Genomic DNA, 18,938 nt, shown 5'->3' on the forward strand with positions numbered 1-18,938 from the left:
TAGGCTCCTTTATAGTTAGTACAACTCCAAGGTCTCCAATGAAGTTCTTCAGCCATATTGCCTCCTTTGCTGCCTCGCTTGCTGCTATATACTATGATTCACAAGTTGAATCAGCCACTGTCTCCTGCTTGGAGCATTTCCAAGTAATTGCTTCTCCGTTTAAGGTAAAGATCCAGCCTGACTGAGAGCAGAAATTATCGCTATCAGTCTGGAAGCTAGCATCATTGTACCCTACAACTCTCAAGTCATCACTCCCACCGAGGGTAAGGACCCAGTCCTTAGTCCTCCGTAGGTACTTGAGGATATTCTTTACTGCAGTCCAGTGAGCCTTTCCAGGATTCCCCTGATATCTACTAACCATGCTCAAAGGAAAGGCTACATCAGGACTAGTACAAGTCATAGCATACATGATCGAGCCTACAGCGGAAGCATAAGGTACTCCACTCATTTCTGCTATCTTAGGCTCGGTACTTGGGCTCTGAGTCTTACGCAATCTAGCGTTACTCTGGATGGCTAACTCTCGTTTCTTGGGATCTTGCATGCTGAACCTCTTCAGCACCTTATCCAAGTAGGCACTCTGAATAAGTCCAATTAGTCTTTTAATCCATTCTCTTAGAATCCTTATCCATAGAATATATGCAGCTTCTCCCAGGTCTTTCATAGGGATACACTTCCCAAGCCAGGACTTAACTTCCTGCAGAGTTGGGATGTCATTTCCTATGAGTAGTATGTCATCTACATACAGTACCAAAAAGCTAACTATACTCCCACTAGCCTTGACATATACACACAATTCATCTTCACTCCTCGAAAAGCCAAACCCTTTGACTTTCTCATCGAAACAAAAGATTCCATCTGTGAGGTGCTTATTTCAATCCATAGATGGATTTCTCAAGCTTACACACTCTATTAGGGTACTCTTTACTGACAAAACCCTCTGGCTGACTCATGTAAACATCCTCAGCCAACTTTCCATTAAGGAAAGCGGTTTTAACATCCATTTTCCATATTTCATAGTCATGAAATGCAACAATGGCTAACATAACCCTAATAGACTTACTCTTTGATACCGGTGAAAAGGTCTCATCATACTTAACTCCCGTAGTTTGAGAAAAGTCCTTTGCAACCAGCCGCGCCTTGTAAGTGTGTACATTACCATCCATGTCGGTCTTCTTTTTGAAGATCCATTTGCACCCAACTGTCTTATGACCTGGTACATTGTCAACCAAGTTCCAAACTTCATTGGCATACATGGACTGTATCTCGCTGTTCATAGCCTCTTTCCATTTAGTAGACTCAGGGCCTGCCATGACTCCCGCATAGTTGTTAGGTTCATCCAGACTTACCAGTATCTCATCACTGATAAGTGTCTCACCTGCCACAGTAATATGGAAACCATAATAATGCTCAGGTGCATTCCTAACTCTCGTGGAACGCCTCAAAGGTACAGACTCGTCAATTGGATCAACAGGAGTTTCCTCCTCAGGTTGACTTCTAGGGTTTGAAGTTCCTTCACCACTTGACTCTTGAATTTCTTAGAGGTCAATTTGCATCTGGCTGTTTCCTTGGCTTATGAACTCTCTCTCTCTCTCTCTCAAGACACCCCCTTGCTACAAAGACCACATTCTCGCAGGGTCTGTAGAAGAGGTAACCAAAGGATTTCTGTGGGTAGCCGATGAAAATACACCTCTCACTTCGAGGTTCTAGCTTATTGTGAGTCTCACTCCTCATGAAAGCCTCGCACACCAAAATCTTGATGTGGTCTAGATTAGGAAATTTTCCAATCGACATCTCATGAAGAGTTTTGACAACTTTCTTTGTAGGGACTAGATTAAGGTTATGGGCGGCAGTCTCTAAGGCATACCCCCAGAATTAGATTGGTAGCGAAGCTCAACTCATCATGGAACAAACCATATCCAAAAAGGTTTGATTACACCTCTCAGCCACACCATTCAACTGTGGTGTCCTGGGAGGTGTCAATTGTGAGACAATCCCACATTCCTTAATATAGTCGAGGAACTCTGTACTAAGATACTCACCACCATGATCGGATCGAAGCATCTTAATGTTCCTGCCCAATTGATTCTCGACTTCTTTTTTAAACTCTTTAAACCTTTCAAAAGTCTCTGACTTATGCTTGATTAAGCAGACATAACCATATCTACAATAATCATCTGTAAAAGTCACATAATAACGATTAGCATCCCATGTGGCAGTTTTGAAGGGTCGACACACATCTGTGTCCACTAGATCCAGCAAACCTTCATCACTTGCACAAGAACTAGTAAAGGGTGAGTTTGTCATTTTTCCAAGTAAGCATGATTCACAGCTATCATCTGACGTCAGGTCAAATGACTCCAAGACTCCATCCTTTTGGAGTTGGCCTATGTGTTTCTTGCTTACATGTCCAAGACAACAATGCCATAATGATGGTTTATCCAAGTTATTATTATTAGGAGAATCAATACACAACACATTATTTCCTAGGTTATCTACAATAGACACAGCTTCATACAAACCATCACAAGGTAATGCTTTAAAATAAAGAACATTATTAAAGAAAACATTTATTCCACCAACTTCATTATCAAAAGAAAAGGTAAACCCTTGTTTGTATAAAGGATGAAAGGAAATAGTATTTCTTGCCATTTCAGGTGATTAACAACATTTATTCAAATCTAATGTAAACCCACTACATAGAAACAAAGAATAAACTCAAATCTTGGTGACAGGTGAAGCTTTCCTATTCCCCATGATCAAGTTTATCTTTCCATGCTCCACATTCTCACTTCTTCTTAGTCCCTGCAAATCAGAACATATGTGAATTCCACAACCTGTATCAAGGACCCAAGAGTTAGAATAGGGTGAGTTATTAGATAATATTGTGTAAATACCTACATGGGTGGGTTTTACTTTCCCAGGCTTTAAGTCTTGCTAGTACTTTGGACAGTTCCGCTTCCAATGCGACTTTTCGAGGCAATAGAAGCATTTAGCCTCTTTTGGGTAAGAAGAAGGAGGGACGAAACCTTTCTTGGTTCCACTTGAATAGGAGCCATCAAGGGTCTTACCCTTGGTACCCTTCGAAGCGTTCTTTCTCTTTTTCCCTCTACTTTCCCGATTGCCAGGACAGGGGCGGAGCTTGGAGTAGGAGTAGGAGTAATGAAAACTGACTTACCTTTAAGACTAGTTTCAACGGTCTTTACGAGTCCATCAACCTTGCTAAGGGTAACTTCCTCCTTGTTAATGTGGTATGTCATGCGGAATTGATCATAACATAAAGGTAAGGAGTGCAAAATGATGTCTATTGCTAACTCCTCAGGGAAGTTTACATTTAGCTTCAACAAACGGTCCACATATCTTTGCATTTTCTGCATGTGGTCCGTGATGGGTTCACCATCCTTCATCCGGGTTGTTATCATGGAGGAGATGATTTCATATCGCTCTTGACGAGCACTCTGACGGTAGCGGTCCATCAAATCTTGGTACATCTCAAAAGGATAGTAGTCCTCATAGGACTTTTGGAGCTCTGCTGTCATAGTGGCCAACATTATGCATGCTACTTCATGGGCCTGATATTCAACAATCTCCTCAGGAGTAGCAGTCGGCTCGCGTTCTTTAAGCTCCTTGTCAAGGACATATTCTTTGTCCTCATACCGACTGACCATCCTGATGCTCCTGATCCAATCCATAAAGTTAGATCCATTAATGATGACTCTCCCACAAAGGTTCATGAGACAGAAGGAGCCAGTAGGGTTAGAGTCAGAAGCAGCATTGTTAGTTGACGTTTGAAAAGAAGAAAAACAAGTTTAGATTAGATATATAGATAGTCCTTAATAAAGAACCCAAATGTAATATTAAGGCTAGGACCCAATCACAATATATTATAACTTAGAAGAGGCATGTCATAATCTAAGCTATAACATATTTGAAAGGTAGGTGAATGACGATTCACTAATTTCCACCATGAAAAACGAAATATAAATTATTAGGTTTTAATTGGTCTTTAGAAACTCCTAGATTCTTTTGAGATTCATTGAACTTTTCAATGGCATGTTTAAATCTCCAGTGTGCCCTTCAGGTTTTGTGACTGGGATGCCGAGGATCACAAAACAAGGTGTGAAGTAACCATGCAAACTACTTGGTACCCTTAATGTTTTTCACTCAATCGATGTGCCGATTAGCCACACGCGCTCCACCGACCTATGAAAAACCTTAAGTTACCCTTTGCCTACCTTGTTAAGTCCAACTTAGTGTGTCGGTTAACCACACACGCTCCACTAACGACTTAATCAAGGTGCAAAGTGTAATTTCATGGGTTAGCACCTTATTCACATTTTCCTAAAGTAACTAAGATTGGGAATTTATAAAAACATTTAGTTACTTTAGTATCATTATACTTTTAATAAGGATTTAAAGTCATTGTCCTACCCGTTCAGCTAACAACCCTCCACCAGTCAAGGAAGCGGTGGGTGAGAGTGGACACCCATTAAGCTGCTATTTTATAGGCAATAACCTTATACCCCCCTTATAGGTTGACTTCGTGAATGAGGCCTACTAACGGTAAAATGACTTGATCTTATACATACACACATACACACACACACACACACATATATATATATATATATATATATATATATATATATATATATATATATATATTATTAACTTATAATATTATAGAGTACAAGGGTTGAATTTTAACTTTCAAAATTCTAGGGGTTGGAACTAAAGCTCACTAGATGACTTTACAATTTCCAAAACTTGAGGGAAAGTTTTGTAACTTTACAAAACTTTTCAATTCATAACTTATAAGTTATTGTTTATTAAAAATGAAGGCTCTTCATTTTTTGTAACTTATGTGTTCTTTTAATGGATTTATTACAAAGTGAGTTTTGGTTATCCATAACTTGAGGACAAGTTATGGACTCCATTAAAACACATCATGATCATGAATTAACTACCAATCAATAGCACATAATTCCTATGATCTTGCAAGAACTCATAAGAACATGAATATTCATATCAAAATTTCAATAACATATGAACACATATAAATATGGAATTTTGATATTAGCCATTGTAAATGGATTAGAACAACCATTACACCATCTAAAACAAGTTTTAAAACACCAAAACAGTTTAGGGTAATGTTTCTAGTCCATTTCCAGCAGCAAAAATCAAAAATCTGCACTCTGCCTGGCCAACTCGTTGAGTGCAAGAGCTGACTCGCTGAGTTGGTTGAAGATACGCTTGGACTCGTCGAGTCCCCCCATAGACTCGGCGAGTCCCCTGTGCAGACAGCAAGAATTTTGACTTTTTCAGCTATTTTGCATCAAGTATCAAACAAACAAGCCTAGGCTCTGATACCCATGTAGGGTTTTGAGCATTCTAACTCTCCTAAGATGTTCATGCAACCCTAGAAACCTTGGATCTATGTTTGACTAGGATACATGCAAAATTGATTTTCCAAGGTTCATAATCATATATAGCATACATGGGGAACTTTTAAACATAAAAGTAAGCTAGAAAACATACCTTGTAGTAGTTTGGATTTCTTGAAAACCATGTGAGCCTAGCACCCCAAGTGTGATGCCTCAAATGTCTCACAGAACACCGAATGCTATTGGAATATCTTGAGAGATATGTAGAGCACTTCTAAAATTGGCTTGCCCTCTCTATTCTTTCTAGTGGCCGATTTTGGTGAGCTTTATGTTACTTATATAGTGTGTTACAATTAGGGTTACACCACGTAAACCCTAACGTGACATGACTCTTCATTTCCATGATCCATGGGTTTACACCTCCATAGAGCATCCTACGGGTTTTAGCCTAACTTGATAATCCATGGAGCATTTAGCCCATTATACAAGTATGGATGATTTACACATTCAAGAAGGTTATTTAACTAGTCACCTTTTTGATTACTTAATTAATTCTAAATTAATTCTTGATCAATACTAATTTAATAATATTATTAATATATTAGAACTTATAATATACTAATAAACCATAAGTGTTATTTCTCTCATTTTTGTCTATTCAAATGCATGATGCCATGCAACCCAAATGGACCATGCCAAACCGGGTCAAGTACATACCATAAATAGTTATGGACTTAGACACCTTATCCAACAGTTACTTGGCGATACGACATCTACATCCATAGGAATTAAAGATTAACTGTGATATATCCATGCTTCGTATGACCGAATACACCATATATACGAACATGACGTCTCATTTCTTTTAGATCCATGAAGTAACGATTATCACATTGCTGACACAGGCATTTGGTTTCACCTTTACAATCTAGTTGTAACATGGATCTCTTGACAAAAGTGTCGAGTCCTAGCTAGAACTCGGGAGAATGACGATGTGGATTAGTAGTCCAACTTTTATCAATAAACATGATGCAACTGAAACATATTTTAGTGTTTAATGTTTACTCTACGGGAAACAAAAATCTAGTAGACTATTCAAAAAAATCGATGATTCAAAAAGTATCCCCGACACGGAAACACATGAACAAATAATCAGAAATGGATAGATTATTCACAAAGTTAGGTTTCTAAACCCACTTTTTGAATCCCTTATCTCATATGTGAGCATTTATTACATGATTGTATGTTTAAGAAAAAATCGACTACATTTCCCCTTTGCACCCATGTATGTATGTATGTATGTATATATATATATATATATATATATATATATATATATATATATATATATATATATATATACCCGAAGAGCAAAGAGAAAATAACAACCGAATATTTCTTAAACAAACAATCATGTAATACATGTTCACATCCTAAATGAGATAAAGTATTCAAAAAGCAGTCCCCAAATGGGGACAACCCGAAATTGATTTCTAAATCAATTTCAGTTGGGTATTTCTAGGCTCTTAGTGATTATTAAGAAGAAACTTAAACTCAAAATCAATGATTCAGTGTGTTTTAATAAGAAAATCATATCAGACGGTACATTATTTAAACCATAATTTTAAAATTACGATGTTATGATAGAAAATAAACAAAATTATAATGTTATAATTAACAAAAGTATCATAATTTTGTTAGTTATAACATCATACTTTTGTTTATTTTCTATTATATCATTGTACTTTTAATATTATATTACATAATATTATGGTTTAAAAAATATACCGTTTAATTTTATTTTATATTTAATTTAATTTGATTTTATAATTTGTTTAATTTGATTCTAAAAATAATTTAATTTGATTTTATAACTAATTTAATATTTTCTTTTTGCTTATGATTTTTTTTTTTTAAAAATTAATTTAGTATGACTTTGTAATTAATTTAGTGTGATTTTAAAATTTACTTAATTTGATTTTCTAATTAATTTAATATTTTTTTTGTTAATAGTTTAATTTTTAATTTAATTTAATTTTAATATTAATATTAACTTGTTATTATAATTAATTTTATTTTATTTTAAAGTTAACTTAATTTGATTTTATAATTTATTTAATATTTTCTTTTATGTTGTTAGTTTTTTGTAAATTAATTTAATTTTATTGTGTAATTAATTTAATTTAATTTTAATATTAATATTAACTTGATATTAATAGTAATTTAATTTTATTTTACAATTAATTTAATATTTTCTTTTTATTGATTTTTTTAAAAATTAATTAAACTTTATTTTATAATTAATTTAAAATTACTAAAAGTACGTTGGTATTAATAATCTAATTAAGCTAAAGTTCCAATGACCAACATTAAGTCACTAACAAAATTAAGCACTTTGAAACCATATTAAGAAGAAAATAAAAATATAATAAACATCTAATACAATCATACATGTAAATACAACATATATTTTTTTCATTATAGATATATTACATATTCATTATACCAACATATATTTTTTTTAATTTTTTCCACACATTGCATACATATATACACACATTATACATACAAATACACATAAACATGTTTGCTACACATATTCAATATGGCATCATGCTTTTTTTTCATTTTTTTCATACATACAAGTTACATATATAATTTCAAAAGTCGTACACATACACATTCACAAATAATACACATACAAATGACACACATAGAAAAAAATACTAATGCAAAAACACATATATGCATCATACACATACAAATACATTCTTTCTAAAAAATGAAAGATAAAAAGATGAAAAAGAACCTATGGTAGTGTAATTTTGAAATTTTACGGCAAGAATTCCACAATCCGGCAAGAATTCCACCAACAATTCTGGCAACAACTCTGGCAACAATCCTTAAATTAAAAGCTTAAAATCACTAAAAAAAACATCAAAACAAAAGAAGAATCAAAAATAGGGAAGGATTTCAATCTTAAATCGTCAAATTTTCTGGAATTTAACTGTGTTCGTCGCCTCTTGGTTGCTGGTAATGGAGGTCTAGGTCGCCGGTAATGGAGACAATGGAGGTTTGGTAGGTGGCGACAATTGTTGTGTGTGCAATCGGCGTCTTCGGTGGTAGATGGAGAGAAAGTCTAATGATAGATGGGCATTAGCGGCGACGCATGAGTATTAGCGGCGACACCCCTAGAGGAAAAAGTCAACGTCTTTTCCACTCATTTACAACCCTTAGATTGAATACAGATCGAACGTACATGGTTCATTTGAAGCAGATCGCTAGTGTGGGCATTAGCAACGACGACTTTCATTAGCGGTGACATGTAACGCGTCAATTGCATGTCGCTGCTAATGCATGCTGTCGCCGCTAAAAATGTCTCCGCTAATGCCCACCTTTCTTGTAGTGATCATTCTCTAGAATATCATGATTGGTCGTGTGATCACATCATCATGATCGATATCATTTCTTTTATAATTATTCCCATTTAAAGCAAGCTCTTCCGGAGATGGTTTACCAATTTGGTGAAATAGAAGCCCCCGAGATTAGAAGTTGATAGGTCCCTATGAAAATTCATAACATCAAAACGATAATGCACAGGGAAAATGTGAGCTACTACTGCCTTTAATTATCATGCGAGCCACCAGGTGATGGTATCAAGATTGATAGCATCATAAGGATAACAGAAACAAATAATAATGACTTAAGATGGTAATTATCTATTCGTCGTGTTTACATTTAAGCAACCTTTTTTTAAATAATTGACCAACGAACTTGTTAAAAATGTTCAGTTGTTACCATTGTGACCGACTATCTTAGGTTACAACCTGTAGTGGGTACATTAGGGTCTTTTGAATAAAATTAATGGACCCCATGAGTTATACTCATGCATCCCAATTACAATCATGTTTGGATCGGCTATCGGTTTAAACTGACTTGTATACGTAGCATCTACGTGGCAACTAAAAAGAAAAAATGACTTCGGAGCTTAATACTAAATGTATGCACATGCTATTTATCAAATTAGAAAAGCACATATCTTATATGATTATAACAATATACAAACAAACTTTACATAAATTTCACACATATAAGTCAACCACATGGAATTGGGAAAACGAATCAGGACATTGAATGTCTTCGATCTTTAGTTGGTTTATTCATGCCTCTTGTACTCGAAGGTACAACCCCATCTGCACGAAGAAACGGCGTAAATTTCCCCAACTTTTTCGATAATGAATTTATAAAGGATTTCCGAGGCAACGGTGGCTTATCAGCAGAAAAACGGATACCACCAATAGGACTGCCAGCTGCAAACTTGTCACCAGATGATCTTTCTACCTCTTTCAACTTCATTTTCATCTTCAAGAGCTCAAATTTTAGGTCCTGGTTCTCCTTTTTCAACTGTGAAAGCTCATCGGATAATGGCCGGATAGTGGTGGTAGTAGTGGTGGTGGTGGTGGGTTCCACCGCTATCTGACCACTACCATCCATGGTGTCTCTTAACCGTTGTTGTTCATAGTAAAGAACTTGAACCACGGTCTGTACAGGAAGCCGGTCATTTTGGGCAGCATGGGCACATGCTTCACGGGATAACTTTTGACAGTCCATTAAGCTGCAAACTTTCTTTCTTTCGGTATCACTTAACTTTGGATGAGCCTGCAAAGTTTGAATTGTTAAATGTGATATAATTAATAAGGGTATATTTCACTTTAATCAAATTAATTTGTGTGAGGGTAACCAACTACTAATGTTGTTTAATATGTACCATTACGAACTGGGGTTAATGTGGTCAATGGGTAACATGCTACTTTTTTTTCTTCACAAAACACTATTGTTTAAAAAAAGTACTATAAAGAAGGTAATAAAATGGATCTTTGTGTTAAAAATAAGATAGTTGGTTACCCATTTATGATATCACCCCTTATGACGTGCTATAGGTTTTACCGGTTTTGGGTGCTGATTTGGAGTCTATGTAGTTTAGTCATTTTTAATAACTGCAAGGGCAACCAACTATTTTATATGTTCTTATTTAGTCACATTACTCATTTTATTATTTATTATATATTATTTGAATTAAATAAATAGAATAAAATAAAAGCTTTCACCCGAAAATTTTAATGAATAAATGAGAACATACAAAATAATTGGTTGCCAAGTATAAAGAAGAAGAAGATTAAAAAAATACCTTTAGGAAAATATCAATGGCTCTATACATTCCATCTTCTGAAACCTTAGCTTGTTCAGGAATATGCTCAGAAAGATTAATGAATTTTGACACCAATAAGTTCCTATCAGAAGCTATTTCAGCAAGATAACTTTCCATTAGCTTTCCAACTTTTTCCATGTCATTTTCTTGATTATTTGTGGTTTCTAATTCGTATTCAAGGTAATTCATCATGACCCTTTGGATAGTATCAACATCGAACATCGTGTCACCATCAAAATGAAAAGATGGAATTAGTATGTCATCCAAAGCTGCCTGCTCGAGTTGTAAGCCTATTCGATTTTCTAAGTCTAACCTACATGCCATTGTTGTTTCAAGATATATGGCTGCCTGAAGCAACATTGAAAGAAAGCTGACCGACATTGCGTTTCTTTCTCTTGGTAGGAGGCTTACTATTGTTTCTAGAACTATCCTCTTTTCATGTTCTTGTTTTGAGTTGATTTTTTTCTTGCTCTTTCCGTATAACTCCTGTTTGATATTAAATCATATAAATTAATGAATATACTGCTATGCAAAATCATGAGATTCATAGGGGAGTTCTATTGAAAAAATCCAATCAAGAATGAATAATGTGCATATTTGCATAAAAGGGAATTTTTTTAAAGGATTAAATGCAAGAAGTAGCAACTATTTGCATTTGTTGGTTTATTATAGCATCAAACCTCTGCTTCATTATATTACAACATTGTGTTTCGGTTTATTCCTAATGATGCATTGTACTTTCGGTTCATATTAGGACTTTGTACTTTGAAAAATCGACCAATTTATAGAGCTGAAATTTTTTATTTCGATGACCTTAGCGATTATTGGGTAGATTTTTAACCATATAACATTGTAGTGGAAAGAAACTAGAGTGGGATACTTTAATAAATGTATAAATGAATGTATATTGTTATTTCTTGCATATAACCCTTCCTATGATAATAAATGATAAGCCAAGTGCATATTTGCATAAAATGTAATTTTTGAAGGGTTAAATGCATGAAATAGAAACATACCTTCATTTATTTGTGTTACGATCCCATATCTGCCGAAAGTTATTATGTTGGCCTATAAGTTGGGTGTTCCCTCCTCCTACAAGGTGTCTTTTGGAAGTGAATTATTTACTGGGCTTATAGCTTGATACAGGCCTAATATTGGATAGTTCGTACCAATTTGCTTATTTTTAGCATCATAGTTACATTTTTTTTTCTATTAAGTAGTTGTACTTTATTATTATTATTTTTTTAATTTGTACTTTAGAAAATCTATCAAATTATAACATTATATTTTTCAAAAAGCTTTTATAAGAACTTTGTACTTTGAAAAATCTATCTATTTCCTACAATAAATACATCCAAATATTCAGATGACATTGCCATAAGTATTGAATGGAAAAATATCCAAGTACTTTTACCAATTTGTTTATTATGAAATCCTACCTTCGTTCCGTCCACATCCAACATTGTACTTTGAAAATTACACCCAACTATAACAGTATCATCCAAATACAAAGCAAATTTACTACTCTAATTGTGTAGATTTGTCAAAGTTTAATGTCCTAATAAGAAAAAAGATTCAGAAGTATGTTGTTATAGTTATGTTGCATGCTATAATAATGATATAAGTAAAACTATGTTGCTATATCAAGCATTTAACCCTTCTTTGAAAACACACCAAGCAAAAAGAGACTTTACCAAACCCCGAAGACATTTTTGGGCATAAAGCATTAAAATCGGACCAAGAGCATATTGTTTAAACCCCCTTGAAATCATTGCAAGAAGAACCCTTTGAAATATATCGATCCTAAGCACAATTAAATCTTCAGCCCACCAATCAACTACAGCTCTCGGGTGTGAAGAACATGAGGAAGAAACCAAAGAACCAGTGCTTGCGGAAGATTCTTTGGTGACTATAAAGGCTATAGTGTCTATACACCGATTAATTAACTTTACTTTATCAGCCATTGGTAAGAAATCTACTGATGATTGCAAAATGGAAACAGAACCAGCCAATGTTTTAAGTCCAACTTCATTTAAATACGCTTCGGATCTTGTTACAAGATTTCCAATTGCATAATCTTCTGTCATTTCAAGAAACTCTGAAACACATCTCACCATGGCAATGTTTTCTGTTGATAACTCGAAGTTTATTCCATAACAAAACTTTGCTGCAAGTTCAAATCCTTCAGGGCCTCCAGGGATATCAGGGATTTCAACCATTAAAAGACCAGAATCTTTGGGGTTGGATGCCATTTTTCTTATGTAACCACACTTTGACACCAATGGAAACTGCATCAAGTTCAAGAATTCAAGTATAAAATTACATAAAGACGAGTTATACAAGAGTGTAGAATCGAATTATACCTTGTGTAATGAAAAAGAAGCACCTCCTGTGTGGACTGTAACATCGCTTGGAATATCTTGGGAGAAAAGCCTGTTAACATTGAAATAAAGTCCCTTTAGATCTTTAAAAAAAAAACTGAGAAACAAAAAGAAAATAAGCTTGACATGATTAAAAGCAAACCAATCACTAGTTTTCTCCATGGAATTAGTCATAAGTTGCTCAGTTTAGTCCTCTTGACAGGCATAATAAGGGGTGTGGGAAGTGAAGTCATTCATGTAGAACATCCCTCATGACAATGATTGACTACTCATAACAAGAATCATGTTCTATATTTCACCATAAACTGCAAAAAGATAAAAAGCTATACGAAAGTACACACATTTCACTTGCTCTTTGTACAACATGAACAAAAGCAAAAGAAGGAATGAGTTGTTTCTTTCATTTTCCACCACCGTTATCTTGCATTAAATTTAATGATTCTGTTGCATGTCAGACGATCAACATCTTTAATGAAATACCCATGATGGATATTAGCGTTTGGCCAAAAAGGAGGAAGATACAGGGAGAAAATAGTATTTTTTTAAAGTTGGTATTGTGGATATTTGTGAGGGAAACTTGGATAATTACAAGAAAATAGGTTGAATTTACGAGTGTGTGGTGGTGAGTGCAAATAAGATTTTGGAGTATTTGGACAAAAGATTAGAAGTTTGTTATATTGACCAGTGACATATTTTATCAACCACATAATGCGCATCTTTTCTGATAGGGATAACGAACTGCCATTGGTTGAACAACTATTGACCCAATGCTTGTAGATGGTTTATCATCAATGCAATACGCCAATACTCTAATAGTCTTGTATTACTATTGAATCAACAAGGCTTTAATTGGAATAAACATCCAAGCAAAACCCCGTTATGTCTTCTCTCTTTAACCGTGTACTTGATGTCGTGTGGCATAGATTCTTTTCCAAAAGCCATTAAATGCAACCAAACAAATTAAAAAAAGGGAGACTTCAATTCTACTCTAACTGCAAAGGACTGAGGCCAACTCTGGGTTAGTGCCCCACAACCTCGTTATGTCTTTCTCTCTTGCTGTGTCAAATCATGAAGAAAGACAACTGGAACTTCGCCTAAATCGTTTGGTATATATGATGGGATGGTTATTTAGATCTATTCTAAAAAAAGGCACAATAATTTTGTCATATAATTTATGTATTATAGGATTATACAATTTGTATATCATACAACCCCTAAAATATTATGTATAGCAAAAAGTTGATATATACGGTTTAATTTAGCTCCTTTTGAAAAAAAAAATCCAGTTCTAACAAAATAATCACAATTATTGCAAATAAATGTTTGCCAATTTGCTAAATAGCATCGTCCATAAATATTTAGAGGAACACCTTACTCTTTAAGAGTATAATTTAAAATGATTCAATTGTCCCTAGAAAATAAAATGCATCATTCGTTATCATTTTGTGTTAATTGTTTCAATAAAACATATTTTGAGTATGTTTCATATTCTCCTTGTAATTGTTGGTGCTACGTCTCCTTGTAATTACTCTTTGTGTTAAAACTCAACCTATATATTATTAGCCCACATATTTATGGGTCCTTTAGTCTTTAGCTCATTCGTTGTTGCTGATCGATCTCTTGTTGTTCGATTTTTTCTTCTGTTGGTTTGTTACTCCTCTCATTCTCAGATTGCTTCACACCCCCAAAGCAGAATGGCGGAAACATTCGGGGGTGGATGACTTCACGTAGTATCACAACCATTGAATATTGTAAAGAAAGTAACATAACCATCACATATATAATGAAAACGTTTGTTGTTGCGTTATACATATTAGCAAAAGAATATTACAATGAGATGATAAATGTTCAATAACAAAACATCCTTAGTGTTCCCTTCGCCAAAAGCTGGTGGTTACCTGTATTACTGATTCCCTGAGAAATACAAGTGGTTTCGAAAAAGTGTCAACAATTAAGTTGGTGAGTTCATAAGTGTTTTGCATTGAAAAGTATGTCCTTTTTGATAGTAAATCGATGAACGAGGTTTTCAGAAAATCCAATATTTTCTATAAATGATTTGAAAAGTTTCCCGTGATGGAGTGCGTTTGTGTTTTCCATACTTGAATAATAGTGATAAAATTTGTGTTAACAATAAGATGGAAAACTGAAATGCATATATGAATCTCATAAATCAAACTGGTTTTTATACTTTTATGTGAGTTTATAACCATGCTATTGACACTGATGGCCTGTAACAACGTTCTTCAGGCGTTGGAACTGTTATGACATTTGTCACCCCAGGCCTGCCGGCCTAGCTGTAGCTAACAGCTTAGGTGTGGGATTGTCAATCACTTGAATACTACACTCATTATAGTTTCTCAAAAGTATGTTCTCATTTGGTAATAACAACTTGGTGATATAATAGCCCTTTTAACATAAAGTTATTTTTGTATCAAAACCCTATAAGAACGATATTATAATTATGTTTGTAAAATGATACTTTGATTTGTAATGTACCTGTATTCCCCCCCTTAAAACGTGAAAAGAATTGAAAAGTAGGGGTATGAACTCACTCGTTAAGTTTGAAGAGAGAGGCTAGGGTTGAGCAGAACTTCGACCGCGGATGGTTGCGTCGTCAGGCTCTTCGGGGATCTCTGCAGCGTAAATCTTTCGTCGGGGCTCGAGTGCGGAAACCAAGGTAAGAAAATGGTCTCTGGAGCTAGGAGAATGGCTGAGAAATGGTGAAGGTGTGCAAAAACTCGAAGCTTATGCCTTTTATTTATAGGGCTGGAAACCCCCGTACGCGGCGCGTAATCTTGGAGTACGCGGGGCGTAATATGGCGTCATGGCTTACGACTCGGGTCTAGCTAAGCGTAGCTTGGGCGGGCCGATGGGACTCGACTCTGGGTCTAGTACGCGGGGCGTACTCCCAGATTACGCGGGGCGTAATCCCTGCTTCCGACTTCTAAATTCCGTAACTTTCGCGTACGAGCTCCGTTTTTCGCGTTCTTTATATCCACGCATAGGTGAGATTATGCTCTACAACTTTCATTTAAACTCCGTCGGCTAGTTTTGACTTTATTTTTAATGATATATTTTTAATAGACCGGGCCTCCTAAAGTTCGTTAAAAATTCATAGGTTCTTTATTCGATGTCGGTTTTCGTTTGTCTTTTTATTGTTTTATTACTACTGAGGAGATCATCAACTTCCGTTTAGGTGGCGATAGCTAAATAACACTCGATCTTCAATTCGAGTTTTTTTAGCCCTCTACTACTGTTACGAAACTTTGAAAATCCGTAACTTCTTCATACGAGGTCCAATTTGGGCGATCTTTTTTATGCACGTTCACCTTTCAACGAGATCTACGACTTTTGTTTAGATACTTAAGGCTTAAAATGCATTTTATTGAGATTCTACTTTTTATGTCAAATAATGTTTTAACGTCGTGTCGTAAATATACGAGTGGTTATAATTTCTTCAATATAACCCGGTTTTGAGCGTTCTTTATGTTTTTGGAAACCTTAGCATGATATCTAATATTTGATGCATCCCAACTTAGATACTTGAACACTTTATTTTTGAGGTTAATTTCGTTGTACTTAGCTTTCGAGTGTTACAATGTTTTTGGAAAATATAGGGTTGTCACATCATCCCCTTGTTAAGGGAATTTCGTCCCGAAATTTAATCTAAGATAGTGTTTACAGTTTTAGGAAAAAGATGCGGGTACTTTTGTTTCATCTGATCCTCGCGTTCCCAGGTGTATTCAGGTCCTCGCTTGGCGTTCCAGCGGACTTTTACAATGGGTATGTGGCTTTGTTTAGTCCTTTTGATTTCTCGATCCATGATCTCTACTGGTTCCTCCACAAATTGAAGGTTTTCATTTATTGCAATTTCGTCTAGAGGGACGACAAGGGTCTCGTCGGATAAGCACTTCTTCAGATTCGATACGTGAAAGGTTGGGTGTACGTTGTGGAGTTCCTGAGGTAGTCTAAGTTTGTAGGCCACTGGACCAATCCTGGCAAGGATCTCGAATGGTCCGATGTATCTAGGGTTCAGTTTTCCACGTTTTCCGAAGCGTATTAAACCTTTCCAAGGTGAGACTTTGAGTAGGACATGGTCTCCAACTTGGAATTCCAAGGGTTTGCGTCTCTTATCTGCGTAACTCTTTTGTCTATCCCTTGATGCTTTTAGACGTTCTCGGATTTGAACAATCTTCTCCGTAGTCTCCCTTATGATTTCTGGTCCCGTGAGCGTGTTGTCAGTTGCTTGTCCTTTTGCTAGTTGCGTGTCCCCCACTTCGGCCCAGCACAAAGGTGACCTGCATTTGCGGCCATAGAGGGCTTCGAACGGGGCAGCTTTGATACTGGTGTGGTAGCTATTGTTGTACGAGAACTCGACCAATGGTAGATGTGTGTCCCATGCTTTTCCAAAATCGATTATGCAAGCTCTCAGCATGTCTTCTAGGGTTTGTATAGTTCTTTCGCTCTGGCCGTCGGTTTGTGGGTGATAAGCGGTACTCATGTCTAGTCTTGTCCCCAAAGCTTTTTGTAGCGACTGCCAGAACCTTGAGGTGAATCTACTATCTCGGTCTGAGATAATGGATATGGGCACACCATGCAGTCATACAATTTCTCTGAGGTATGTCCTTGTTAACTTCTCCAATTTATCCGTCTCTTTGATCGGTAGGAAATGCGCTGACTTAGTTAACCTGTCGACAATTACCCAAATGGTGTCGAGTCCGCTTGTTGTCTTGGGTAATTTTGTTATGAAATCCATGGTTATCCGCTCCCACTTCCATTCGGGTATTTCTGGTTGTTGTAATAAACCCGAGGGCTTCTGATATTCCACCTTGACTTTGGCACATGTCAGGCATTTGCTCACGTAGGTAGCAATTTCGGCTTTCATGTTTTGCCACCAGTACAACTTCTTGAGATCGAGATACATCTTATCGGAGCCGGGATGTATGGAGTATCGTGTTTTATGGGCTTCGTCCATAACGATTTCTCTGAATCCACCAAACTTCGGTATCCAAATTCGATCCATGAAATAACGAATTCCGTTGTTCTTGGTCTCAAGGTTCTTATCCATTCCCCTTAGGGCTTCTCCTGTCACGTTTTCGGATTTCAAGGCTTCTATTTGGGCTTCCTTGATTTGTGTGGACAGGTGTGAATGGATCGTCATAGTTAGGGACTTCACCCGGCGACCTGAGTACTCCTTCCGACTGAGTGCATCAGCCACTACATTAGCCTTTCCAGGGTGATATCGAATTTCGCACTCGTAATCACTTAGTAGTTCTACCCATCGTCTTTGTCTCATGTTGAGTTCCTTCTGATTGAGGATATGTTGGAGGCTTTTATGATCAGTGAAGATGGTACATTTTGTGCCATAGAGATAGTGTCTCCATATCTTCAGAGCGAAGACGACTGCTCCTAGCTCAAGATCATGCGTTGTGTAGTTTACTTCGTGCGTCTTTAGTTGCCTTGAGGCGTAGGCGATGACCTTCCCTCTTTGCATTAAGACACACCCAAGTCCTTGGTTTGATGCATCACAATAGACCACGAAGTCCTCCGTTCCCTCTGGCAAGGTTAGGATGGGCGCACTACATAAGGCTCGCTTTAGTGTCTGAAATGCGCTGTCTTGTTTTTCTCCCCAGTCGAAGGTCACATTCTTTTGGGTTAGGGTGGTAAGTGGCTTGGCAATCTTTGAAAAGTTCGGTATGAATCTTCGGTAATACCCAGCGAGTCCCAAAAATTGCCGGATTTCTGTAGGGGTTCTTGGAGTAGTCCAATTATCGATTGCCTTTATCTTGGAAGGGTCCACGTGTATTCCTTCTTTGCTTACAACATGTCCTAGGAAATCCACTTCCCGAATCCAAAATTCGCATTTGGAAAATTTTGCGTAAAGTTTCTCTGCCCTTAATGTTTCCAGTACTTGGCGGAGATGTTTGCTGTGTTCTTCCTGGCTTCTTGAATAGATGAGTATAT

General features: G+C 36.2%; 1 protein-coding gene across 2 annotated transcripts; it reads right to left on the bottom strand.

Moving 5' to 3' along the window:
* Nucleotides 1–9,407: 9,407 nt before the first annotated feature.
* LOC111906402 (BTB/POZ domain-containing protein SR1IP1) lies at nucleotides 9,408–13,744 on the bottom strand. Of its 2 annotated transcripts, none has more exons than XM_023902161.3 (5): nucleotides 13,117–13,744; nucleotides 12,957–13,026; nucleotides 12,288–12,881; nucleotides 10,573–11,079; nucleotides 9,408–10,043 (listed from the first exon to the last, which is right to left on the bottom strand). In XM_023902161.3, the coding sequence occupies exons 1-5, from the start codon at nucleotides 13,146–13,148 to the stop codon at nucleotides 9,507–9,509; spliced, it is 1,740 nt and encodes a 579-aa protein (XP_023757929.1). In that variant the 5' UTR covers nucleotides 13,149–13,744; the 3' UTR covers nucleotides 9,408–9,506. The 2 variants fall into 2 exon arrangements, with proteins under 2 accessions (XP_023757929.1, XP_023757930.1); XM_023902162.3 differs by having other exon boundaries at nucleotides 13,316–13,743.
* Nucleotides 13,745–18,938: the final 5,194 nt, after the last annotated feature.

Source organism: Lactuca sativa, chromosome 4 (assembly GCF_002870075.4).
Source record: "Lactuca sativa cultivar Salinas chromosome 4, Lsat_Salinas_v11, whole genome shotgun sequence".
Taxonomy (NCBI): Eukaryota; Viridiplantae; Streptophyta; class Magnoliopsida; order Asterales; family Asteraceae; genus Lactuca; species Lactuca sativa.

What these genes read in the sequence shown, in the direction of transcription:
- LOC111906402 (XM_023902161.3), bottom strand. Translation starts at nt 13,148, where the DNA reads ATGACTAATTCCATGGAGAAAACTAGTGATTG. An exon ending in ATGGAGAAAACTAGTGATTG is followed by an intron (nt 13,027 to 13,116) that starts GTTTGCTTTTAA and finishes CAATGTTAACAG; the next exon opens with GCTTTTCTCCCAAGATATTC. An exon ending in AAAAATGTCTTCGGGGTTTG is followed by an intron (nt 11,080 to 12,287) that starts GTAAAGTCTCTT and finishes AATATCAAACAG; the next exon opens with GAGTTATACGGAAAGAGCAA.